The sequence below is a fragment of the Zingiber officinale genome, chromosome 7A (assembly GCF_018446385.1).
Source record: "Zingiber officinale cultivar Zhangliang chromosome 7A, Zo_v1.1, whole genome shotgun sequence".
Taxonomy (NCBI): domain Eukaryota; kingdom Viridiplantae; phylum Streptophyta; class Magnoliopsida; order Zingiberales; family Zingiberaceae; genus Zingiber; species Zingiber officinale.
In genome coordinates, this window is record NC_055998.1 from 122,117,664 (window position 1) to 122,144,905 (window position 27,242).

The window sequence follows — 27,242 nt, forward strand, 5'->3', positions numbered from 1 at the left end:
TAAGTGCAAACAGACTATTTTAAAAGGGAGGAGCAGAAAAAGAACAAAGTTGCCGAGCAGAGGTGATTATTTCTCTAGACGAAGAAGAAGGTCACGAAATTGAAGGAATAGATAAAATTAAAAAACCTCTTCTACTTGGCCCCATGGATAGATATGCATCGACAATTGCTCCAAAAAATGCAAGCTCTAATGGGAGTAAAGTGCTTCGCCAAAAAAATATAAATGAGACTCTTTTTAAAGAGAGAACTCAACAAGTTCAACAATATGTTGGGAGTATTGGGGATTGTATGGCCGGCTAGAAGAGCGGTTGAATAGACGTTACCCCTAATTTGATCACTTCCTACAATTGTTAGTTTGCGCAGCGGAAATACAAACTAATATGAAAGCTAAAGACAATAAGAGAAAGCAAACCGCTAACACGTTTCCTTTAACGTGGTTCGGAGATTAGGGCTCCTACTCCACGGCTATTCGTAAGGTAGACGATTCCTCAATCCTTCGGTGGATTAGCCCCCGACAAACTCCGGCTACTCAAGCAACTCCTTGTGGGTGGAGAAACCTCACCACAACACAAACCAAGAACACTTGGACACAAAGAAAACCTTGAGCCCTTAATGACTACTAATTAGGCTTTAACTAAGTCTAATTTCGTCACCTTGGCTAGCCATCCCAAGCTCCTTTTTATAGAGCTTGGGAAGAAACAGCAAGGTTGTTTTATCGTTACCAGTCAACTGGTCCTTGCACCAGTCGATTGGTGTCTAGCCAACGGCTCTTTACCAGTCGACTGGTGTCAACACCAGTCGATTGATCCTTGCCGTTCGGGTACAGAACCTCTCTATGGTCACTCCCAGTCGACTGGTCCAGTACTAGTCGACTGGTACAGCCCTAAACCTAGGGTTTCCTCTCCCGAATACATTTCACTCACACTCAAACCCTTACGACTCACTTGATTCTTCTTCACAGCTTTTACCTCTTGCCTTTAAACCTACTTCCTTTGGCTCTAGTCCCTCGGATGCATTCAAGCCTGCGACTCGTCCCTAATGCAATCCTTCACGTATGCCTCGAAATCGCTTCCCTCGGCCTATGTCCTTACTGCCTTGTCCACGGTCCCTCGGATGCTCCATCTTTCACCGAACCTGAAGCCATCAAACTGAATCGTATTTGTATCCTACAAACCTGCACACTCATATAGACATATCAAATACAAGAGGGAACTTAACTTAAACTCTTTGCCCAAACACCAAAATATATGGTCGCACGAACCATTGGGATTGCTCCAACAGGGAGATAGGTTTATGAAAATGGAATCCCATTCAATAATATTGATAATGATAGCTTCAAGCAACTAATGGAGACAGTAAGTCAATTTGTACCAGGATTCAAGCCTCCAACTCAATATCAACTTAGGGAGCCATTGTTGAAAGCCGGAGTTGAAAGAACAAAGCAATTGCTAAAAAAACATGAAGAAGAATGAGCAAAGAATGGGTGCTTGATCATGACAGATGCATGGAGTGATAGAAAAAGAAGAAGCATCTTAAATATGTGTGTTAATTGCAAGCTGGGTACTACATTTTTAGAGTCTATGGAATCTTCAGGCAAGGCACATATAACTGAACTTATTTTTGAGTATGTTGACAAGTGTCTTAGACAAATAAGAGCTCGGAATATTGTTCAGATTGTAACAGACAATGTCACTAATAATATGGTTGCAGCTAAATTGATGAGAGAAAAGCGACTTGGGATTTTTTGGAGTTCATGTGCAACTCACACCGTTAATCTCATACTTGAAAGTATTGGCAAGCTTCCACGATATAAAAAGGTTATTGGGCAAGCCAAGTCTTTTACCATCTTCATTTATGCTCATCATAAGACTTTGTCATTGATGAGAAGTCAAAAAAGAGAAACATAGTCCGGCCAGGAGTTACCAGATTTGCATCGAATTTTCTCACATTGCAAAGTTTGATTGAAAAAAAAAATCTAGTTTAAGGACCATGTTTACAAGTGATATGTGGGAGAAATGTAAATAGTCAAAAACAAACAAAAGAAAATTGGCTTACTCTAATGTGATGAGCATGAGTTTTTGGAATGGTGTGACACTTTGTTTGAAAAATATTTACACATTTGGTAAGAGTTTTTCGATTGGTAGATGGAGATAGAAAGTCATCGATGGGATTTCTATATGAGGAGCTTCTTCAAGCTAAAGAAAACATCAAGGTGGCCTTGAATAACATGGAATCAAATTATCAGCCTATCATAGTGATTATTGAGTCAAAAATAAAGGATAGACTTGATACATCATTACATACCACTGTATTTTTGTTGAATCCCTATTTTTACTATAAAGATAGTTCTATTGCTCTTTATGAGGAGGTCGCGATGGGGATTTTGAATGCATGGAAATTTTGCATGTCAATGAGTTAGATCTACATATACAATTATTAACAAGGAATTGGCAAAATATAGAGACAAGGTTGGGTTATTTGGAAAAACATTAGCAGCAAAAGCATGTGAAAAAAATAATGATACATTTGATCCATGTGTATGGTGGAGTACATACAGTGCTCACGCACCCAACTTACTAAGAGTAGCATTGAGAATATTTTCATTAACTACAAGTTCATCTAGGTGTGAAAGAAATTGGAGTGCATTCGAAGGAGTTTAAGTCTTTAATTAAAGTAAGTATTAATTTTTAAAGTTTTAGATTCATGTTACTAACTATTATATTTATTCTCTCTCTCTCTTTTTTGGATTCATACAAAGAAAAGAAATAGGTTGGATGTCAATAGATTGAACAATCTAGTATTTGTCCAATTTAATGCTAGATTGTTGAACAAACAAAAAAGAGAAAAAGAAAAGAATGTCGATGTCCTCACAAAAGATGCTACAAATGCACAAGATTAGATTGTGGATGGTGGAGAAGATGATGAAGTTGAACTAGATTCTGGGCTCACATGACAAATGGTTAATGAAGCAAGTGGAGCAGATGAAAATCTACAACTCCGAAGAAGCTCTAAAGTGAGAGAACTTCACGAGGATGATTTTGCATTCGAAGAAGAGGAGGATCATAATGATGATATTGAGTTTGTGTCCAATGAAGAACAAGTTGTTGAAAATTATGGAGAAGAAGAAGTAGAATAAATTTGATGTTCAGTTTGTGTCCGATGATATTGAGTCCAATGATATTTTATTAATTGTGTAATTTTGAACTCATTTTAAATTTGATGTTATTGTGTTGGAGTTATAATATGTCAGTTATTATGTAAATTATTTTATTACCGAGGAATCCGCCTAGCAGCGCCTAGTCGGGACTAGGCGCTAGGTGTCAGTCTAGCGCCTAGCGAATTTTAGAACCTTGGCAATATCCATAACTTGAGACAATTTAAAGGGCTGCCACAATCCTGAGTTTTATGTCTAAGCACTCACCAAAGCACTTTATAACCTATGTTGCTAGAATGCCAAAGAACATCACTAGATGATTGATGACACAAGCAGCCATCAAACGCACGATGAGCAAACAGTTACTGCCAATAAAGTGCTTTGAACAATAAACAATTGATTTGTCAAAGACAAATTGTGTTGGAAAAGATACCCAAATTGTATTGTAAACGATAGTACAATGTTAAACATTATGTAGGATCAAAGAGTCACCCGAGTAAGTTCTAGATAAGTCTACAGAAGTATGAAACTTACATTACCAACGTATATTGATCGAGCATCAACCTCTTCTTTACTTGCCTGACTCGCGGCTGCACCATCAGAGTCTGAATATAAGAGGGGAAATTATTATATTTATGCACACAGGTAAGATAAACCTCATAAAAACAATTATTCAAAGAGATATTTGCAAAGATCATGTAGATGAAGTAGATCGGCATGTTACAATAGATTCTTTTCTGGTTGCTTAACCAATAAATTATACTATCATAAAATAGAAAGTTTGTAACAGCAAATTCGCATCTTGGCATCTCATTGGGTGATTCTCAAGCACGAAGAATGCTATTCCTACTCTCACACCAAATTTTCTGATTACATAATTCCTATGAACATGCCCAGCAAAAAAAAAAATCTAGGAAATTCATCAAGTCATGGATACAAACACTCCACGAGATCGGAAGAGAATTTTCGACATTTTCAATATTTGAAATGGACAAGGAGAGAGATTTGGTGACCTTGGGACGCGCCGCCCATCTCCTTCTCAACCTTGGCCTGCATCTCGCGGAGGGCAGCGGCCTCCTCCTCCATCTCCTTGAGCCGCTTCTTCATCTCGTCCAGATCCTGGAACAGGACGCCCGAAAGAGAATCAGGAACTAGGGATGGTGGAAATAAACAAGAGCAGAGCCTACCTTGGTGTCCGCTTCTCCAGGCTGGGACATGTCGACGTCGGCGTCCATGTCCGTCACGTCGGGAATATCACCGCCATAGACCTCGTGCTCTTCCTCGTCCATGACCGCCGGCTCCTCCTCTTGGTTTTGGCGAGAGGAGATCGAAACAGCGTATTCGCTTCGGCAGGTACCCGCACGGACTATAAAGACATGAATCGACTCCCTCACACAGGATCCAGGCGAAGCAACCAAATGACCAAATTACACTTTTTTATTATTTGATTTCTTCGTTTCTTTATTTTTTAGGCTACGTTTGGTAGGGTGTAACATGTCTTGTAATATAATCAGAATTATATTATAAGTCAAATTATTTTATTTGTTTAACTTTAAACCTGTAATGTAATATAATCTCGATTACAAAAGGTAGTGAAATTTTGTAATCTGGATTACAAAGCAAATACTATGTAATCCGATTACATTACGAGCTCATTGTTTAACCAAAATTTGAATATCGAATATATCCCTAGTCGCCGGTCGCCGGTCGCCGGTCCCCAACCACCATCGCCGCCGACGCCTTTGGTAGCCGGCCGTCGCCGCCGGTCGCCGGCCAGACAAGCACCCTGGCGGTGGAATTTCGGTCGAGCGGTCAACCCGCTCGGCCCAGCAGTATACTTTTGATGATATCCAGTGATATCCTTTTGAGAGTTGGTGTCGTCGACGCCGAGCATGGGTTTCCAGAAGATCGTACGGCAGAAGCTTCCACTGTCACTTCAGAGATATGCTCGGCCTGTTAAGGTACTGTGTCAAGGACACTTTACTGACGAGTCTTTTCAGGGAAAGGTTTGAGAAGTAGACTCACTTTGGGAAGCATGTGTTGGGGACCGTTGGTGGCCGGCTGTCGAAGGGGTTGAATAACCTTACACAAATAAAACTAAAATACCATTCTCGGACTTTTAAAAGAACACTTGCATAAATAATTAAATAATTAAAGACTGAACTTAAAAGAAAAGAGACACCGGAGTTTACTTGGTTACAACCGGGGAGATTGTTAATCCAAGGAAGATGATCGCACTAAATTCTCCTTCAGGTGGAGAAGCCTCTTTTATAGCAATGTAAGCCCAGAAAGAAGGAAACTAAACAAAACAATAAAAGCGCACAAGTATTGTTACAATTTCTTGTTGAATTTCAATTGCTTATTATGTTTAGCTTCTTGGACCAAGACTATATTTATAGCCTTGGTCGAGGCGTCTGGAGGGTTCCAGGTGCTTGGAAGGGGATAAAACTTTATCCCCTTCGCAACGGATCACGGTCAAACGTAATCTGGTCAAAAGTCGCATTCCGGGCGCCCGGACCCTTAAAGTCAACTTTGTTGACTTTTTACGGTCCAGGCTCTCTGCTCGCCTCGGTCCAGATCTTCCGCTCCGCTCGCTTGGGTGATTTCGGCCAACCGAAATAAGGCTCACCCGAACCCAATTTCGGTCTTCTCGAGCAGGCTTCCGCTCCGGCTTCTCGTCCCTCGGAATCGTCGCGTGCCTCATTCTCGTCCGCCAACGTACTCATCCGCATCTCTTCGTCCCTCGGACGCACTAAGCCCGTCGGCTCTCTCCCGTGTCGACCTTCTCATTGGTTGGGTCTCTTGCTCCTCGAACAATCTTCCACTCCGGCTTCTCGTCCCTCGGAAACACCGCACGCTCCCTTCTCGTCCGCCAGTGTACTCTTCGGCAGCATCTCGTCCCTCAGACGCACCGAGCCCATCGGCTCTCTCTCATGTGTCGTCCTTCTCACTAGATGCGTTTTCCGCTCGACTTCTTGTACTCCTAAATTCCTGCACACTTAGACACAGGGTCAAAACACTACATGACCTAACTTAATTTGTTTGATCATATCAAAACAACTTGGAGTTCCAACAATCTCCCTCTTTTTGATGTAAGGAACCCAAGTTAAGATAGGATAAATCAACATAAATCAAGAGTAATAAATTTTGCATGAAAGTGCAAAAATTTGATCTACCTCTCCCTAGACTTAATATTTTCCTTCTCCTCCTTTGATCATATTAAAAAATGGGTATCACAACAACTCTAAGGGTTATAACTTTGAAAATTTTGAAGATTATTTTTTATATCACCAAAAAAAATTGCAATCATTTTTTTAAAAAGAAATTAAAGCAGAAAGAAATTCTAAGTTAAAAACTTTGCAAAAGAAATTTTTAAGTTTAGAGAACTTTGCAAAAAAACATTTGAGTAATTTTCAAAAAATGTTTGAAAAAGCTTTTTAAAGCATTATTTAATTTCAATTTAATGTTTTATCAGTTAGTCAATTAAATATTTTATTCCAATATTTGACCTTCAGGCTATGGCGAGACACTAGGTCTTCTTGGTTATTGAATCATCAACCACTTCTAGACAAAGCCGTATAAGGAAATTAAACGTTTAATTTTCTGGCTGAATGCGCCAAGTCTAAATTAAAGTTCAAGTAAAACAAAAATTTGGAACCCAATATAGGTTCCAGCCAACTGGATTAATTAGAAATTTCTTCGGGACAAATTTCTTTGAAATGTTTTTAATTTATCCCTTATGGTATCTGAGGTACCAATTTAATCCATAAAATTTTTTAATACTTGTATTAGATGAGCATGTAAGATTTTTTAAATTATTTATTTATTTTTTGCAAATTATCATTTTCTAATTTTACTTTATCAAACTCTTCTAACGGATAAGATTTATCTATAATTAATTTTAAATTTTTAATCTCTTTTTCTAATTTGCAACAATCTTTAGTTAATATTTTAACAAACTTAAATAATTTATCGGTAGGGAGAGATCGTACCTGACTCACCTTGTCGATCTCGTTATCCGTGGCTCCCCTTGAACTGCTGCTTTCTTCTGACGTAGTTACCCCTTCATCGATGTTTTTGATGCTCATTTCGAACGGGCTTGAATTGTAGTCCTCGTCTTGATGACTTTCCATTAATGCAAGTCCGGAGAAGGCCTCGATTTTTGATTCGGACGACGTATCGCCCCACGTTGCTTTTAGTGTCTTGAACCTTTTTGTTTGGACAGACTTCTTTCCTTTGTCTTAGTCCTTGTTCTTTAGTTTGGGGCAGTTGTCTTTGACGTGCCCTTCTTCATTGCAGTGGTAGCATCTGACCGTCCTTTTCTTTTTACCCTGCGGATGGTTAGTTTTTTTTTTAATTAAACAACTTTTTAAAGCGCCTTACCATCATTACTATTTTCTCGTCGTCGAGAGAAGATTCTGACTCATGTTCGTCTCTCGTTGCCTTGAGGACGATGTTGTGCTTCAGCTCCTTCATACTTGCACATCTCGATTCATGTACTTCAAACGTAGAAAATAATTCTTCTAAGGTAATATTTTCTAAGTCTTTAGAGATATAAAAAAACATCTACTAGTGAAGTCCATTTCATATTCCTAGGGAATGTATTTAACGCGTACCTTAGCGAATCTCAGTTACTTACCTTTTCTCCGAGATTCAATAGCCCGATGATGAGCTCCTTAATTCTCGAGTGAAGATGCGCAATTGTTTCGTCTTCTTCAAGCCGTGGGTTGGTCAGCTGGTTGCTAAGTAAGTCCCATCTTGCGAGCTTGGCTTCGGATGCCCCTTCGTATAGCTCAAGAAACTTTTCCCAAAGCTCCTTTGCTGAATCGTAGTTGCCGATCTTGTCGACTTCTTGTGGCGAAAGGACACTCAGCAGATGAAACTCTACTTAGCTATTTGCCATGTAGTCGACCTGCTCCTTTTTTGTCCACTGGTATTTTTCCTTACCTTCCGGTTCTATAAAACCAAATTTCATTATTAGAAGTAAATCGAAAACAGTTTTAAAAAATACCTGCATTCGCTTTATCCAGCTAGCGAACTCCCCCTCAAACTTTGGCGAGTATATGCTTGGTCAGGCCATCATCTTTGCTTCGATCGGCGGTTAGTCCTCTTGGAGCGTCCTGGCTCTGATACTACTTATTGGGGATCGTTGGTGGCCAGCTGTCGGAGGGGTTGAATATCCCTACACAAATAAAACCAAAATACCCTTCTCGGACTTTTAAAAGAACACTTGCATAAATAATTAAAGGTTGAACTTAAAAGAAAAGAAACATCGGAGTTTACTTGGTTACAACTAGGGATGTTGTTAATCCAAGAAAGATAATCGCATTAAATTATCCTTCAGGCAGAGAAGCCTCTTTTACATCAGTGTAAGCACAGAAAGAAGAAAGCTAAATAAAATAATAAAAGTGCACAAGTGTTGTTACAATTTCTTGTTAAATTTCAAATTGCTTATTCTGTTTAGCTTCTTAGACCAAGGCTATATTTATAGCCTTGGTCGGGGCGCATGGAGGGTTCCAGAAGCCTGGAAGGGGATAACACTTTATCCCTTTCGCAACGGATCACAATAAACGTGATCTGGTCAAAAGTCGCATTCCGAGCGTCCGGACCCTTAAAGTCAACTTTGTTGACTTTTTGCGATCCGGGCTCTCTGCTCCAGTTCTGCTCGCCTCGGTCCAGATCTTTCGCTCCACTCGCTTGGGTGATTTCAGCCAACCGAAATAAGGCTCACCCGAACCCAATTTCGCCCTTCTCGAGCAGATTTCTGTTGGTGCAGCGGGTCCGTCAAGAGGGGAGGGGTGAATTACCTGCAAATGAAAATACCCTCCTCCACGACTTTCAACTCAAAAATAATAGTGATCCTGTCCGAACCAGGGGTCAACGAACGCTGGGGATGTGGCGCTCCCCGCTGGATCCTCGAGTGCTCCGGCCAACCTGTAACAAAACCGAGCCGGGGGGGGTGTCCCGGCGACGGCCCTCCGACGATCAAGTCAGGCGAGGAAATAGATGAAGAAAGTGGCTGCAGGATGAAGACTCTCGTACCTTCAGTTGAAGAAGTGGAGGCCTTATATAGACCTCTCAAAGGAGCCTGGGCACACCAATCGAAGCAATCACCTGCTTTCGACCATGCCCAGGTGTGGGCCTGTCAGAAGGGCATCCCTAAGACCATACTGTTGATACAATCACCTGCTCTCGACCATGCCTAGGTGTGGACCTGTCAGAAGGGCATCCATAAGGCCATATCACTACTGTATCAACCTTTCCGTGACGTGATGGTGGGGCCTTTAATAGTGCCATCTTGCGTACAGTCTAATCATCATGCCTTTGCTGACATACCATATCCCGAGCCGAGCGAATAGGTCGCTCGGCTAACCTTTGTATCCTCGCCCTTATCCTGGCCGAACGAACTACCCGCTCGGCCCTTCGGTTCCAGCCGGGCAGACACCCGCTCGGCTATTCAGTCCTCCCGCCTTGGCGTCGGAAACCCAAGCCTATGGCTAGGTTATCTCTGGCTCCGCTCGGACCTGCTCAACTGCTTGACGCGGCCATTACCCGCTTAGTCAGCCCTCCATCCGTCCTCAGGCTGGGACCCTTCAGGAAGTGGGTCCCCCATTCTTACCGCCGGATCACTTGCCTCTCTAGTCGAAGGAGGCAGTGAGTCCGACTGACTGGACTATGTGTCCGAGCGGGCGGTCGTCGCCTTACCGTCGCTTATAATATCCCTTGAGCCGTTCGGCCTTTATGCCAAATTCAGCCGCTCGGCTCTTCGTTTTGGATGTCTTGGCGCTCAACGTGGATGTTTGCTTGTCTAAATCTTCTCGAAAATTACGCAAATCCTTTTCATTAAGTCGAAGCATGCGCGGTATGGGCGCATTAATTGCGCCTAGTGACAGAGCGCCATGTGGCTCTTCTCGCGTGACGGTGATGATCCGTACGATGGGACGCCGATTGTTTTGAAATGGACGGTTAGATGATGACCTCGTCTCTCGTGACCTGCATTCGACGGACGAGGCTGACCAGCCTCGTTCGCATAAAGCCTTCGTCTTCGCCCTTACGCTGCATTCTCTGTTTAATTGCGCGTCCTCCGTCGAAGGTGCCCACGGCTGGATTGTTCCGGCTGTCCTAGTTCTTGCCTCTTGGTGGTTTTCGACTTTCTGGTGATCCTCTCCGTTCATCTTCCCTCAATAAGCTTCTCCCTTCCTTTCGTTCGGCCTTTCCCTTTCGAGGTGAACTCCTTTCGTCCCCTTGCTTGCGAACTTTTATCTGTCCTCCGTTTCCGAGTTTCTTTCGGCTTCCTTCTTTCTTTTTCTTGGTACTTTAGTCATGGCGAGCACTTCCGTACCCGCTGTTGATGTTCATGGTCCCTGGTATATGACCATGGAGAGTAAATTTGACGAGGAGGGCGCTCGGCGTCTCGTTCGGACGTACGGGATCCCGGACGACCATGAAATAGTTGTAGCCGACCCGACCGACCGGCCCCATAACCCGCCGATCGGTACCATTTGTTTTTTTCTGGACCAATTCCAGGGCGGCCTTAGATTTCCTACCCATCCATTTATTTTGGAAGTTTGTAATTATTTCCGCATCCCGCTCGGCCAACTTGTGCCGAATTCCTTTAGGCTGCTGAGCGGGGTGGTCGTCCTCTTTAGGCTGCACAGTATTCCACTTGACCCCAAAATATTCCACTTCTTCTTCTACCCCAAACAATCCGAGTTGGGCACTTTTATTTTCCAAAGTAGAATAGGCTTCAAATTTTTTGATAATATGCCGACCTCCAACAAGCACTGGAAGGAGTTCTTCTTCTATATACGGCTTCCCGAGCGGCCAGCATTCCGAACCAAATGGCAGATCGATGTGCCGACCCAGCCGGAGCTTGGCAAATTCAGAAGCAATCCAGCCTACCTTCATGCGGCAAACTGGTTGTCCGGTCAGCGGTACAAAATCGACCAGTTGCTTCTCAAGGGGGTGTTGTACATTTTTGGATTATCTCCCGTTCAGGCCAATCTTCCCTACCGCATGGGTAAGGACTCTTTACTCACTTCGCCTTTTTTGTCTAACTGATTTTAATTTTTTCTACTGCAGCTGAAGTCATGTGGCGCTCCAAGGCTACTGATCATCTGAAATTGAAAGCCGTGGAAATTGAGGCGGCTACCAAAAAAGAACTCGTCGAGCGGGGTCTAATCCCCAGCCGCTCGGTAGCTACAGGAGAGGGGGGGACGCATTCCGCCCCTGAAACAGAAGTTACCCAATCCGCTTCAACAGAGGTTGAGGCGGATCCTATTTCCTCTGCTCCAGCCGAGTTGGGAGTCCCCCAGGCCAGGGATTCACCACTGGAAGTTCGGCGGAAACGTCGAAGGGACTCCAGCCTTCCGCCGACCCCAGAGGGCGAACTACAGGCGCCGATCGAGATTGCTTCGCCATATCGCACGCCGTCGCAGATCAGGACCCCCGTGGCCTCGCCCACCGCACAGCCCTCTGGCTCTCCTCCACGGACTCGTCGTCGCTTACGACGGTTGGGCGAGACTTCAACCATAGGGGAGTCCTCGGGCCAGGCGATTGCGGCTGAGGAAGTGCCGGCCGACCACCCGACCATCAAGACTACCCTTCGATTCCCATCGGAGGAATATTTATTGTCTGCCGATCGGCCATCAAGCCCCGTTCATGAAATAACCTTGACGGGTCCACTCGCCAAACTTTTCGAGGACGCCCAGATTCGGGTGGCCCTCATGACGCCTAAGCAGCTCGGCGATAACCACATGCAACAGGCCACTCAGGTAGGTTCATTTTTCTTCTTGTGCCCTGCTACTATTTGGTTCCTGATTTTATTATTTCCCTTACAGCATTGGGCCGAGCAAATCGCCACTAGCCATCGGCTAGCCGAGCTGGAGGATCTCATGGAAAAACTCCAAGTCTCGGGGGGTCCATCGGCCGAGCGGGGGAAACAAGCCCTCAAGGCCGAATAGAAGAAGGCCGCCGACCTGGCTACAGAGGTGGCTCGGCTAGAGGGCCAAGTCAAGAAGCGCGAAGCGGATGCCAAACGCGCTACTGCCCGGAAGAAGCGAGCGATAGCTGATCTGGACAAGATGAAAATTGAAGTCCGAGCCCTAGATCAGCAATCTAAGGATCTGGAAGCCCAATTAACTGCCGAACGGGATGGGCGCTCAGCTGAACGCACTAAAGCGGAGGTGGACCAAAAAGTTCTCCAAGATTCACTAATTACCTCCCGAGCGGCGCTCAGAAAGTACAAGGAGGGAGAGCCGAGTCGCCTAGCAGCAGCGCGCCAAGAATACCTCCGCTCGGAGCGGTTCGGCTCAAAATTTGGTGGCAACGTCTCCTCAACTTTCGCCGAGGCGGTCAAGGTCACCACGGCGTACTGGAAGAAGGGGGGCACCTTCCTGCTGACCTGAGCATTTCCTCTTCAGATCTGGCGGCTATGATTGACGATATCCCGGACGCCTTTTTTAATTTTGAGGACCCGGAGTGAAGCGAGTTCTTCCAAGTACTTTCTGTATTTCATCCGCTCTGCTGATGTAAAATTTTTGCATGTGCCGATCGGCGTAATTGTCTTCCTTTGCCACTATTTTTGTTTGCCCTTCATTGCCGTCTCTTGTCTGTTTGGTGCTTATTGGTAGAGTCAGTGAAGCTCCACGTGTTTCCCACTAGACGACCGATCAGGTCAATCAATTGACTCGATTTCCTTGAAATCGTTTAGCGATTGGCTATACTGTTTGCATTCAGTGAATGCGAAGTATTGGCAAACCGATGGCCGATCGGACTTAATTAATTTAGTACTTGCGAACGCTCGTTATTTGGCGTCCTTAGTTCCGTCCAGTAAGTTCACAGTCGCGGGTTCGGCGTGGATATTTATAGCCGATCGGCGCGACTCTCGATCTTTAACGACGGAGCTCGTCGGCGCAGATATTTATAGCCGGTCGGCGCGGCTCTCGATTTTTAACGACGGAGCTCGTCGGCGTGGATATTTATAGCCGGTCGGCACGGCTCTCGATCTTTAACGAGGGAGCTCGTCGGTCGTCGGTCTTCTGCTCGGGGATTTATAGACGTCGGCTCGTCTCTACGGTTTAACGTCTGGGCTAGACGGTCTTTCGCTCGGAGAGTTTATAGACGCCGGCTCGTCTCTACGGTTTAACGTCTGGGCTAGACGGTCTTCCGCTCGGAGAGTTTGTTCGGGCGGGCTCGGCGCTGGGGTTGAGCGTCTGGGCTAGACGGTCTTCCGCTCGGAGAGTTTATAGACGCCGGCTCGTCTCTACGGTTTAACGTCTGGGCTAGACGGTCTTCCACTCGGAGAGTTTATAGACGCCGGCTCGTCTCTACGGTTTAACGTCTGGGCTAGACGGTCTTCCGCTCGGAGAGTTTATAGACGCCGGCTCGTCTCTACGGTTTAACGTCTGGGCTAGACGGTCTTCCGCTCGGAGAGTTTATAGACGCCGGCTCGTCTCTACGGTTTAACGTCTGGGCTAGACGGTCTTCCGCTCGGAGAGTTTATAGACGCCGGCTCGTCTCTACGGTTTAACGTCTGGGCTAGACGGCGCGGATATTTATAGCCGGTCGGCGCGGCTCTCGATCTTTAACGACGGAGCTCGTCGGCCTTTCAAGGCTAACTCCTTACCAGGTCGAGCGACCTTGGCCTTCGTATCATATCCCGCGCTAGAACAATATTTATGTCCGGCCGAACAGCACGGGTCATTCGCTTACGAGTAAATATATACACCTCCTGGCCGATCGGCTCGAGGGCCTTCGCTTTTTTGAGCATTTTGCATGAATAATTTACCTCCGGCCGAGCGGCTCGGGGCCTTCGTTTTTTCGTTGACGATGCCATATATTTGTTCTCTTGATTTTTCATTTCTGCATTTCAAGTATTCAGTCGAAAAAAATACACAGGATGATTTACATTGGCACACCTTTCACCCCACCCGGTAAGGCTGGAGATGGTTTGCGCTCCACGGCCTATCTAGCTGCCGACCGTCCTCATCCTCCAAATAATACGCGCCCGAGCGGAGCTTTTCGATGATTTTGAAGGGGCATGCCCACGGAGCTTCAAGCTTGCCGACGTCGCCGACCGGCTTGACTTTCTTCCAGACAAGATCGCCGACCTGGAATGATCTGGGAATGACGCGCCGGTTGTAGTTTTGCTTCATCCGTTGACGGTACGCCATCAGCCGAACGGATGCCTTGGCCCGCTCCTCATCAACCAAATCCAGCTCCATGTTCCTCCGCTCGGCGTTGCCTTCATCGTAACATTGGACCCGGACGGACTCGACGCCGACTTCAACCGGAATGACCGCTTCGCCGCCGTACACTAGATGAAAAGGTGTGACGCCCGTTCCTTCCTTAGGAGTCGTTCGGATGGCCCATAAAACGCCCGGCACTTCATCCGGCCAACTTCCTCCCAAGTGGTCGAGCCGAGCGCGCAGAATACGGAGAATTTCCCGATTGGCTACTTCGGCTTGACCGTTGCTTTGGGGGTAAGCCACGGACGTGAAGTGTTGCTCGATGCCGTAGCTTTTGCACCAATCTTCTAGCACCTTCCCTGTGAATTGCCGCCCATTGTCGGAAACCAATCGGCGAGGGATACCGAACCTACAGATGATGTGTTGCCAGATGAATTTTTTGACCATCTGTTCGGTGATCCTGGCTAGTGGCTCGGCCTCCACCCACTTGGAAAAATAATCGACCGCCACCAGCAAAAATTTCCTCTGCCCGGTCGCCATCGGAAATGGACCCACAATATCCATTCCCCATTGATCGAACGGACACGAAACGGTTGATGCCTTCATCTCCTCTGCCGGTAGGTGGGAGAAGTTGTGATACTTCTGGCACGAAAGGCACGTCGCGATGGTCCGAGCGGCGTCTGCTTGCAGGGTTGGCCAAAAGTATCCGGCCAACAGGATCTTCTTAGCCGGTGATCGTCCGCCCGGATGCCCTCCGCACGATCCTTGATGTACTTCTTGGAGAATGTGGTCGTCCTCCGAGCTCACGCATTTCAACAGCGGCGAGAGAAAGCCTTTTTGTAAAGTTGATCGCCGATGAGTGTGAACCGACCGGCTCTTCTTCTCAGCAACTGGGCTTCATTCCGGTCAGCTGATGTAGCTCCCGAGCGGAGGAACTCTATGATGGGTGCCCTCCAGTCGCTTGGAAATGTGAGGCTTTCCATCCGGTCGACATGCGCCACCAGCAATACTTTTTCAATTGGTTGCTGAATGGCGACCGGCGTTATAAAACTTGCTAGTTTGGCCAACTCATCGGCTGCCTGGTTCTCCGTTCGGGGAATCTTCTGAATAAGAACCTCTCGGAAAGTAGCTTTAAGTTTTTCAAAGGCCTCAACGTAGAGTTTAAGCCGAACGCTGTTGATCTCAAAGGTGCCAGAAAGTTGCTGAGCGGCCAACTGTGAATCCGAATAGAGAGTCACCCGACCGGCTCCCACATGCCGTGCTGCCTGCAATCCGGCTATGAGGGCCTCATACTCTGCTTCATTGTTGGTGGCTTTGTAGTCCAGCAGGACGGATAGGTGCATCTTTTCTTCTTGGGGTGATAGCAGCAATATTCCAATCCCACTTCCGAGCCGAGTGGAAGACCCATCCACATATATTTTCCACATAGCTTCCGGCTCTAGCCTTTGCACTTCGGTCACAAAATCAGCCAAGGATTGTGCTTTGATCGCCGAGCGGGGCTGGTATTGGATGTCAAATTCACTTAGTTCTGTCGTCCACTTGATGAGCCGTCCGGGCGCTTCTGGATTCAACAGTACTCTTCCTAGTGGACTGTTCGTCCGGACAATGATGGTGTGAGCCAAGAAATATGGTCGAAGGCGCCGAGCGGCTAGAACCAAAGCAAAGGCCAACTTCTCGAGCCCAGTGTAACGAGATTCGACATCTTTTAAAATGTGGCTCAGAAAATACACCGGCTGTTCCTCGCCGCTGGACCTTACAAGTGCCGAGCCTACAACATGCTCAGTTGAAGACAGATAAATATAAAATGACTCACCCCCGATCGGCTTGGCTAGTATAGGCAGAGAATTAAGATATGTCTTCAATTCTTCGAATGCTCGGTCGCATTCCTCGTCCCAGTGAAATTTAATGGCCTTGCGTAAAATTTTGAAGAAAGGGAGGCTCCGGTCGGCAGTTTTGGAGATGAATCGGGACAATGCGGTTATCCGACCGGTCAAACGCTGCACTTCCCTTGTATTTCTTGGAGGCGGCATGTCTTGTAGAGCTTTCACCTTGCTGGGATTAGCTTCAATTCCCCGCTCGGTCACTATATACCCCAAGAAACGCCCTCCTTTTGCTCCGAACAGGCACTTCTGGGGATTTAGCTTGACTCCATATTTGCGTAGCGTTCGGAAGGTTTCTTCCATGTCCTTGAAGAGATCGGCCGTTCGGACTGATTTGATAAGAATGTCGTCCACATAGACTTCCAGATTCCGCCCGATCTGCTCCCTGAACACTTTGTTCATCAAGCGTTGATAGGTGGTCCGAACGGCATCACATTATAGCAATATGTGCCGTCGACCGTTACGAAGCTTACTTTTTCTTGATCTTCCCGGGCGAGCGGCACTTGATGATAGCCTTGGTAGGCGTCGAGCATACAAATCAATTCGCAGCCGGCCGTAGAGTCCACCAGCTGATCTATCCGGGGCAGAGGATAAAAGTCCTTGGGGCATGCTTTGTTCAAGTCCCGAAAATCAATGCAGACTCTCCACTTGCCGCCCGACTTGGAGACTAATATTACGTTAGCCAACCAACTCGGAAACTGTACTTCTCATATATGGCCGGCTTCCAGAAGCTTCTCGACCTCCGCCCGGATGATGGAGTTCTGCTCGGCACTGAAATCTCTTTTTCTCTGCTTTATCGGCCGAGCGTCCGGTCGAACATGCAACTCATGCTGCGCTATGCTCGGCAAAATTCCGGGCAACTCATGTGTCGACCAGACGAATACATCATGATTTCGTCGGAGGCATTGGATCAGCTCCTCCTTCTGCTTCTCCTCCAGATCAGAGGCAACAAAAGTCGTGGCCTCCGATCGGGTCGGGTGAATCTGCACTTCCTCTTTTTCTTCATAAATTAAAGAGGGTGGCTTTTCAGTGATGACATTTACCTCGATTCGAGGCGCCTTCCGAGCGGGGTTGGATTCTGCTCGGACCATCTCGATGTAGCATCGCCGAGCTGCTAACTGATCTCCCCGTACTTCTCCCACCTTGTCTTCGACGGGGAACTTCATCTTCTGGTGGAAGGTTGAGACGACCGCTCGGAATTCGCCGAGCGCCGGTCGTCCCAAAATGACGTTGTAGGACGAGGGAGAGTCGACCACCACGAAATTTATTGTCCTGGTCCTCCTGAGCGGCTCCTCTCCCAGCGAGGTAGCCAGCCGGATCTGCCCGACCGGCTGAACTTCGTTACCAGTAAACCCGTAGAGAGGGGTTGTCATGGGAAGCAGCTCGGCTCGATCAATTTGCAGCTGGTCAAACGCCTTCTTGAACATGATGTTGACCGAACTCCCTGTGTCAACAAATATGCGGTGAATAGTGTAATTTGCTATTACCGCTTTAATGAGCAGAGCGTCGTCGTGGGGCACTTCAACTCCTTCTAAGTCCCCGGGCCCGAAAGTGATTTTCGGTCCACTTGGCCGCTCTTGGCTGCAACCGACTGCGTGGATCTGGAGCTGTCGGACGCCCGCCTTTCTGGCTCGATTGGAGTCTCCTCCGGTCGGCCCACCAACAATAATGTTGATCTCGCCCCGGGAAGTATTGCTCCTATTTTCCTCTTCCCGAGTGGACGGTCTGGACCGTTCTCTGGACGCCCGGCGATTCTCCTGTCTTGGAGATCGGTGCCGATCGGGCGTCTGTTGATGTCGCCTCTCGGCGCGGGTCCGGTCGGCTTCATGGGTCCTTTGTCTTCTGTCGATGGGAGGAGACCGTCGTTCGGCATTCCTGGGAACGGGATTAGCCACGAAGGGAAGATTTCGACAATCCCTCGTGTTGTGCGTATCCGTCCGGTGGAAGGAGCAGAACATAGGGGTCTATCTCTTCTTTGACTTGGGCCGAGCGGCAGCCACCTCTTGTACGTGTGATCTGGCGTGGGAGGATCGGATTGCTTCGGCCCTCGGTCCTCTGGGCGGCTGATGAGCGGCGTGCTGTTTCCGTTCGGCATGAATAGGTGCCCGCTCGGTTGGAGTTTCCTTTTTCCGGGCGACTTGCGCTTCTTCCACGTTTATGTATTCGTTGGCCTGTTGTAGCATGTGATCATAATCTCGGGGCGGCTTTCGGATGAGCGACCGGAAGAAGTCCCCATCCACTAGGCCTTGTGTGAAGGCATTCATCATGGTCTCCGATGTGGCCGTTGGAATATCCATCACCACTTGGTTGAATCGCTGGATATAAGCTCGGAGCGATTCACGGGCTTCTTGCTTGATAGCGAACAGACAAACGCTAGTTTTTTGATATCGCCGACTGCTTGCAAAGTGGTGGAGGAAAGCCGTTCGGAAGTCTTTGAAGCTGGTGATAGATTCGTCCGGCAGCCTCCGAAACCACCGTTGAGCCGATCCCGAGAGAGTGGTAAGAAAAACTCGGCATTTTACTCCATCTGTGTATTGATGGAGCGTAGCTGTGTTATCAAACTTACCCAGATGATCATCCGGGTCTGTTGTTCCATTGTACTTGCCGATCGTCGGAGGCACGTAATGCTTGGGCAGAGGGTCTCGTAGAATAGCCTCCGAAAATTGACGATTGATCCGCTCGAGAGATGAGTCCGCTCGGGGGGCTTTCCCCTTTCTGTCATCTCGCCTAGGCATCTCGTCTGAAGAAGATCCTCTATCTCTTCGAGCTGGTACGGCTTCAGGGGTGCGAAATAAGGCTCGATGGAATGCGACGGTGGCTGGAGGTGCTTCCGCTCGGCCACCCGACGCAGACATTGCTTGTTGCTCAGGCCGCTCGGCTACTGCTTTCTGTTTTTGCTCCACAAGTTTGGCGGCCCTTATCTCGACCAGAGCGTCGAGTTCTTCCGTGGAAAGTGTCACCGTGTGTTGTCGTCCAGTCTCGTCCATTGTTCCCGTTCGGATGCAGGAGCTTTCCCACAGACGGCACCAAATTGATCCTGTCCGAACCAGGGGTCAACGAACGCTGGGGATGTGGCGCTCCCCGCTGGATCCTCGAGTGCTCCGGCCAACCTGCAACAAAACCGAGCCGGGGGGGTGTCCCGGCGACGGCCCTCCGACGATCAAGTCAGGCGAGGAAATAGATGAAGAAAGTGGCTGCAGGATGAAGACTCTCGTACCTTCGGTTGAAGAAGTGGAGGCCTTATATAGACCTCTCAAAGGAGCCTGGGCACACCAATCGAAGCAATCACCTGCTTTCGACCATGCCCAGGTGTGGGCCTGTCAGAAGGGCATCCCTAAGACCATACTGTTGATACAATCACCTGCTCTCGACCATGCCTAGGTGTGGACCTGTCAGAAGGGCATCCATAAGGCCATATCACTACTGTATCAACCTTTCCGTGACGTGATGGTGGGGCCTTTAATAGTGCCATCTTGCGTACAGTCTAATCATCATGCCTTTGCTGACATACCATATCCCGAGCCGAGCGAATAGGTCGCTCGGCTAACCTTTGTATCCTCGCCCTTATCCTGGCCGAACGAACTACCCGCTCGGCCCTTCGGTTCCAGCCGGGCAGACACCCGCTCGGCTATTCAGTCCTCCCGCCTTGGCGTCGGAAACCCAAGCCTATAGCTAGGTTATCTCTGGCTCCGCTCGGACCTGCTCAACTGCTTGACGCGGCCATTACCCGCTTAGTCAGCCCTCCATCCGTCCTCAGGTTGGGACCCTTTAGGAAGTGGGTCCCCCATTCTTACCGCCGGATCAAATAGCAATAATAAAATAAGACAAAATAATAGAAAAGAAAGAAGACTTAGCGTTTTGACTTGGTTACAACCAAGAAGGTTGTTAATCCAAGGTGGTTGAAAAAACGCACTAGAAAAGTCTCCTTCTCTGAAGGCGAAGAAACCTTTTACACACTAGAAGCTCAAACAATTGCTAGGAAGTTGATACAGAATTGAATGATTACTTTCTTAGCTCCAGGGGCCTTTATATAGCTCCTGGAAACTCTATATCGAGTCTTGAGAGTGCCTCCAAAGGGGTTGAGGGCGCCTCCAAGGGGTTTGACCGGATAAAACTCTATCCGATTACAAACGACCACTTTGGCCAAGTCAAAAGCGCCTCCAATGGCCTTGAAGGCGCCTCGGACTTGGTTGAAGGCGCCTTCAAGGCAATGAAGGCTTGGAGGCGCCTTCAGCAATTCGTTGAAGGCGCCTCCAGCTAGCGTTTCCAACTCCTTTTGCCGTATTTTCTTCTTCTGAGGCTCCGAATGCATGAGTGATTGCGGCCAACCGAAATAGGGTTCACCCGAACCTAATTTCCGGTCTTCTCCTCGAGCAAGCTTCCAACACGGCTTCTCGTCCCTCGAACGTCGTGCACGTTCTTCTCATCCACCGGTGTACTCTTCCGCAACTCTCTCATCCTTCGGACGCACCGAGCCCGTCGGCTCCCTTCTCGTTCCATCCTTCTCGCTAGTTGCGTCTTCCGCTCGACTTCCTGCGCTCCTAAGCTCCTGCACACTTAGACACAGGGATCAAATAACAAACATGACCTAACCTAACTTGGTTGATCACATCAAAATAATCACGTGGTCCAACAGCTTCCGCTCCAGCTTCTCGTCCCTCAGAATTGTCGCGTGCCTCCTTCTCGTCCGCCAGCGTACTCATCTGTAGCTCTTCGTCACTCAGACGCACCGAGCCCGTCGGCTCTCTCCCGTGCCAACCTTCTCGTTGGTCGTGTCTCTTGCTCCTCGAGCAATCTTTCCCTCCGTCTTCTCGTCCCTCGGAAACACCGCACGCTCCCTTCTCGTCCGCCGATGTACTCTTCCGCAACATCTCATCGCTCAGACGCACCGAACCCATCGGTTCTCTCTTCCGTGTCGTCTTTCTCGCTAGATGCATTTTCCGCTCGACTTCTTATGCTCCTAAGTTCCTGCACACTTAGACACGGTGTCAAAACAACACAGGACCTAACTTAACTTGTTTGATCACATCAAAACAACCTAGGGTTCCAACAGCATACACGCATGCTACCGGAGCACTATATAAAAGAGGGTTCAAGCATCGGCGGAGGTATAGGATATTCACTGTTTGTGCTACAGTAGACTTCTTATTGCTCCACTTTCTACTTCATCGCCGGTGACTGACTTGAGTGTCAGAAGGCCAACGCCGAGGACTCCTTCCCTGGCTCGGCACTGACGTAGTTTGTGTTGCAGGTCTGTGCCGAGCACACAAGAGGTCAGCGGGAGTGCCACATCCCCATCTTTCCGTCTCTTCGACTTTCGGACAGGATCAATAGCAATATTTTTTAAATACGAATTAGATTTTTTTGGACATATCCATGTTTTAAAAATCACTACTCTCAATATAGTATGTCATCAACCAATTTTTGCCGAATGAAACTAAAGAATTTTAGCCAAAACTGGTTGATAGACCTAAAGTTTTTGGAATAACGTTAAATCATATCTTATATGTTCTTCTAGTTCTCTTCATTATATAAATGACCTCAAATATGAATTTGACCCACTATTGAAAGAAGTGATTTTTTTAACACAAATATATCTGAAAAATCTAATTTGCGTTCAAAATATCATTACTTTTAATATATTGAGTAAAATTAATATTTGAGGACATTAATATAATCATAAGAACTATATATTGAGTAAAATTAATATTTGAGGGTATGAATATAATCATAAGAACTATATATTGAGTAAAATTAATATTTGAGGGTATAAATATAATCATAAGAACTATATATTGAATAAAATTAATATTTGAGAGCATGAATATAATCATAAGAACTAGATGAACTCATAGGATATAGTTTCATGTCATTTCAAGCCCTTTAGGTTCATTAACCGATTTTGATTGAATGAACCTAAAGAGTTTTGACCAAAATTGGTTGATGAACCTAGAGAGCTTGAAATTATATGAACTAGGTCCTATGAGTTTGTGTAGTTCTTCTAATTATATTAATTCTCTCAAATATTAATTTGACCAAAAAAATATTGAGTGTAGTGATTTTTTGAATATGAATTTATTTTCTAGACACATTTGTATTAAAAAAATCACCACTCTCAATATAATGGGTAAATTAATATTTGAAGATATTTATATGATCAAAAGAATTAGAATAACACATAAAATCTTGTTATATATCATTTCGAATTCTATAAGTCTATCGATCAATTTTGACTGAAACTGACTAATAGATTTAGATAATTTAGAATAACATGAAATAAATTTTTATAGGTTCATCTATTTCTTTTTATTTTTATAAATAATTTTAAATATTAATTTAACTTACAATAGTTAGAACAGTAATTTTTTTAATAGGAATTAATCATTTTTGTAAAGCTGTAAAATCAATTGACTCGACTCCTATACTTTGATTGAATAGTATCCAGGGCAAAACATGAGAATTGGTACATGATTTAATAATTTTAGAACTAGGTTATGTATTTCGAAAGTTTAAAACTGAAATATTTTTTAAAGTGCAACGCACCGATTATTTCTTCTTCGTCCCCGTTTGGCTTCCGACGATGATCGTGTGCGAAAGAAGTTGAGGTTGAAGTCGGACGGAGATGGGGGAGCTCAGTGCAAGAACAAGGTTGAGGTTAGGGCGAAGGACAGTAAAGGGGCGGTGGAGCTCAAGGTCAAGTAAACTTCTTTATTCCTATCCCTTATTCTCTCCCACTTTCCCTTTGCTTTCTTCTTCGGAAAACAAGCTTAACAATCATGGAAGTGATGCATCGAGCGGCGCAGCACAGTGGCAATGACAAACGCATGTGTTCTCGGTACGTGGGCAGGTCCAGCACTATACATGGAGGCCCATTTACATGGGAAGGTGACGAGCCGTAAACGGGACCGAGGGCTCATCAAGCCCTAGCGTTTGGGATTCTAGTCCTTTGTAGAGATTTGGTTGGTGCGTGGAGCGAGCAAAGGACCTAGCTTTTAGCCAATCCATTACTCGCAAGGTTCCCTCCTACCAACGCCGCCATCCATCTCTCCTCATCCCTCAGCTGCTGCGACGCCGCTGGTTGGGAGTCTCGAAATCTGTTTTCCATGGCGGAAGCTGTCCCGGAGAAGCCTCTCTCTTTAGCCGAGGTCAGATTACTTGATGCGCGATCTCTTCCTCTTAAATTCTGCCTTCCTGGTATTTGGATCTGAAAAAGATTCGACCTTGGAATTGTTCTTAATTTCGGCATTTCCCGTGATGTTTGCTTCTTGTGTGTTTGATCCAACCAAGCTTTGTTGTGCCGAAGACGAACTTTGTGATTTTACACAATTTGATCTGGATTCATATTTATGTGAAATGCCAATTCATTTTTTTCTTGGCTTGGAAATAGATCATAGCAACAGGTTGTCAACTTGTTTTCCGACTAGTTCTAGATCGTATTAAAATAGTTTCTTTGTAGGTATAAATGAGTGGAATATGTTGTGGCCATTCATGGCACAATTTCACTTTATTGGGAGTTGAAAAGTTAAAGGATTACCTTGTCTTATTCCTGTAGTGTGTTTGATCGATGATCTTCTTTACGTTTTCACTGTGAAGGGAAGAGGCACTTCACATCCTCTGAAGTGGAGGATGAAGAGTTAGAGGCAAATTATGAGAGAAAGATATAGGATAGCAAATCTGTTCGAGTGAAAGAAGATGAAATGCAAGATACCACTCTTTTATCTTTCCTTTTTTATGAATTTAGTGAACTATCTACGCCCTTTGACTTTTTCGCATCTGATATTGCATTTTATTCTTATGATATATCTAGGATTTCCATGAAAGATTCAAGTGATGATTTTGATTTTCAGCTGTCTCATTATGTTATGTTTTATGATCTTAAACTCTTGTTTGTTTGGTGTTCAGAATCGTAAATTATCCACGTCAGTGATATATTCATGTTTGAATAGTTAACAAAAAGTTTTGAAGATTTGATAATTGTATTCCTATTCGCATATAGCCTTGAATAAGGTAAATGGAGGGATAAGATTTGGCCGGAATAGTCAGAAAAGAAAAAGGTGAGAGGGTAGAACTTGAGTGAGAAAGTAGAGGTAGAACTTGGGAAGAAGAGAGGGAAGTAAAAGGAAAAAAAATTGACAAAGGCAGGAGAGAGGAGCCAGAATACACCCTCCTACCCAAAACAAACTATAAATCAACTATGATTTTTGATTCTGTCTGAGAACTATCTTATAGTAGATAATACATTTTAGTTGATGTATATGGAAAATAAAAGTGAAATAGAAAGAGACTTGTGAAAACATAAAATGAAACATTTTGATTAAAGAAAGACTATCTGATGAATTAAAGATTACTGAATAGTACATATTAGCTACAAAATACAAAAAATATCAATATAAAATGCAAACCAAACACAAATAACAAATTGATGTTCGAGGAGGGCATGATCCTAACATTATTTATGCAATTTAAGTACATATTTTGATGCTGAGACAAAAGTGATTCAGAACGCTATTATTGTTTGTGACAAATCCTTCATTGTTCAATGTAAGCAAAAATATTAAGGTCTGATCCATTTTTGGGATTATCCTCATTTGGATAATGCTTACTGAATAAACTCTCTTTTAAATGTTTTTTTCTTCCCTCTATTGTGTAATTATGCCTCTCCTTTTTCTTTTTTCCCTTGTTAGACTCCAGTTTTATTGACAATTTTTATCCTAATAATTTACAAGGCAAAATATGACCGACTTTGATTACCTTTTCTCTAGTTAACCTTTCATATTCATTTCGACTTGCAAGACCTCCCTTGTAGTTAGATTCCTCATTTTGCCTACCCATTGTTTTGTTTCATTTTGCATATGCAGTTGGCAAATTGATAACATGTAGAGAAATTTATTTAAGCTTTTGTTTATTTGTAATTTTCTTGATTAATCACTTTGTCCACCCCTACCTAATATTTTTGACAAATCATCTGATGTTGTTCCCTTTATCGAGAACAATATGTGTAGCCTGAAAACAACAGATGGCTAATCATGAAGGTAATTTAATGATATATAGGTTACAAACAATCAAAATAGAATGGCCTTAGTCACAAGACTGTGTATAAAATACTAAGCATTCCTTGAAAAACACAATGCATAATCGTGAAAGAGTTCATTATGTGATGTCATCATAGCATTATCAACTATAGATGAGCATAACAACAAAAGTCATCTCGTACAACTATTTGGGGTTGAATATATGCATTATGGATCTTATCCTTCCATTGAACCACATGTAAGGCATCAACTTTAGATCCATGTTATACGAGATGAATCACAGGCAAGTAAAAATATGGGCATACTCAAAAGAGGGTAAATGCAATAAGTTAAAATTAGTGCTGTATGCTTTCTTTCCATTCCCTTGAACAAGACTGAGTTTCTTCTTCTCTTTCTGCACTGTTTTTGGACTGTATTTCCAATTTAAGCCTTGTAAGATGCAGCAATATTCGCTTCAAGGCGTCGAGAAGATAGATCGAGTTGAGGTTTCCATTGAACAAACCCCTGAGAAGGAGAATGCAGCCAATGCCAGTTCAGGTGAAGTCATTGCAGAAAATGCTGATGAGACCCTTGCATCGAAAGCTATTACAGAAAACACTGGCGAAACTGCTGTCCCTGAATTTACTGAACAGACAACTGATGCCGCCCCTGCTGTAGAGGAAGGAAGTGCTGTTGAAGCAACCAACGACCAAACGACAGAGGAACAAGATACCGAAGAACAGGAAGTTGAAGAACGAGAGATAAAGGTATTTCTTTCTTAACATTTGCAGTCAGTGTTTGCATATCTTCAAGACAAACAAAAGCTATAATTGTTGGATTCATAGATTGAGACAGCGCCTGCTGATTTCCGCTTCCCGACAACCAATCAAACAAGGCATTGCTTTACTCGCTATATTGAATATCACAGGTGAGATTCTACTATTCTGACTAATTGTTGTCGTTATCGAATAGTTGATATTAAATCGTGTTACACGCTACTGGTGTTTGGCAGGTGTGTGGCTGCTAAGGGAGAAGATGCTTCTGAATGCAATAAATTTGCCAAATACTATCGGTCACTATGCCCAAGTGAATGGGTATGTAATCCCTTCAGTCATTATACATATATCTAGTCATTAATTACTCATAATTTGAATCGCTTGCTAATGATATGCTTCTTTTACAGGTAGAACGATGGAACGAACAACGCGAAAATGGCACCTTCCCTGGTCCTCTATAAATTGTGTTCCCGATTCTCAGCAAGATGCTTTTGATTTGGAAGATGTTAATCAATAATGATTTTGACTTGTGCACAAACCTGTCAAAATCAGTGTTCTAACAATTCGGCCAAAAATTGCTTTCTTAAACACCGAGTGCAAGTGTTCTAACTCTCATTTCTAAAATTTTATTTCTCTCTTATTAGGATGGCAATCTATTATCATTTGGAATTACACTGTTTTGTTGTTGTTCTGGTCTTGAGGAGAGCAGACTGAGTTTACTTGAATGGAAAGTTAAAGATGGATGAGGAGGAAGAGGGAAAAGTAAAATGATAATTTTATTTTACAAATAAATAAATCCTCTACATCTAAACTTGCACCTAAAAATCGATGCTTCCTGAATCACAATTGTCAATATTCTTGTTTAGTCTGATATTTCTACATCAAAGAATGAAACTGGCCATGGATTCTCGATCACCTTGTTGAATTGAGTGATCGTAGCACAACTTTCAGCACACGGCAGCTTCTCATGCATTCATTGTATGTCCTCTCCTAAGTCGCCGTAAGTTTGAAGGAGCCTTGTGTTGACACAACCTTTCATTATTATATTTTTCTTAGTCGCCGTTGACCTGGCGAGATTCACGTCGATCATTTTTTTTTTAATCTCAATTATTTCTTAGATACCTCCTTTCCCCTGTCTTCTCGAAATCAGCTTCCAGAAAACCCCTACCCTGACCCAACCTCCTGCTGATTAAACCATTCATAAAGAAGGCACCTGTTCGCCTGACTGCCTGT

At 45.0% G+C, this 27,242-nt stretch overlaps 2 protein-coding genes across 4 annotated transcripts in view; one reads left to right on the forward strand and one right to left on the reverse strand.

The window, feature by feature from the left end:
* Positions 1-23,045, reverse strand: part of LOC122002286 (polyadenylate-binding protein 2-like) — a 37,851-nt gene extending 14,806 nt beyond the window's left edge. Inside the window, exons 1-4 of one of the 3 annotated variants that reach the window (XM_042557404.1) lie at positions 22,766-23,045; positions 4,341-4,519; positions 4,167-4,272; positions 3,688-3,758 (exon numbers count right to left, since the gene is read on the reverse strand). In XM_042557404.1, the coding sequence (XP_042413338.1) occupies positions 3,688-3,758; positions 4,167-4,272; positions 4,341-4,442 (279 nt within the window). In that variant the 5' untranslated portion in view covers positions 4,443-4,519; positions 22,766-23,045. Of the gene's footprint in view, positions 1-3,687; positions 3,759-4,166; positions 4,273-4,340; positions 4,567-22,765 lie in introns of those variants that run through there. The other 2 variants (XM_042557405.1, XM_042557406.1) reach the window with 2 other exon arrangements.
* Positions 23,046-23,084: 39 nt separating this feature from the next.
* Positions 23,085-26,681, forward strand: LOC122002287 (cytochrome c oxidase subunit 6b-1-like). Its single transcript, XM_042557407.1, has 5 exons — positions 23,085-23,367; positions 25,698-26,000; positions 26,079-26,161; positions 26,246-26,327; positions 26,417-26,681. Exons 1-5 carry the CDS (start codon positions 23,326-23,328, stop codon positions 26,468-26,470), a joined length of 564 nt encoding a protein of 187 aa, XP_042413341.1. The 5' UTR covers positions 23,085-23,325; the 3' UTR covers positions 26,471-26,681.
* The last annotated feature ends 561 nt before the right edge of the window (positions 26,682-27,242 follow it).

Bases quoted from the DNA above. Each gene is read 5' to 3' on its own strand.
- LOC122002287 (XM_042557407.1), top strand. From the start codon at position 23,326: ATGGCGGAAGCTGTCCCGGAGAAGCCTCTCTCTTTAGCCGAG. The intron at 23,368-25,697 runs GTCAGATTACTT...TGTAAGATGCAG, and splicing joins AGCCTCTCTCTTTAGCCGAG to CAATATTCGCTTCAAGGCGT. The intron at 26,328-26,416 runs GTATGTAATCCC...CTTCTTTTACAG, and splicing joins CACTATGCCCAAGTGAATGG to GTAGAACGATGGAACGAACA.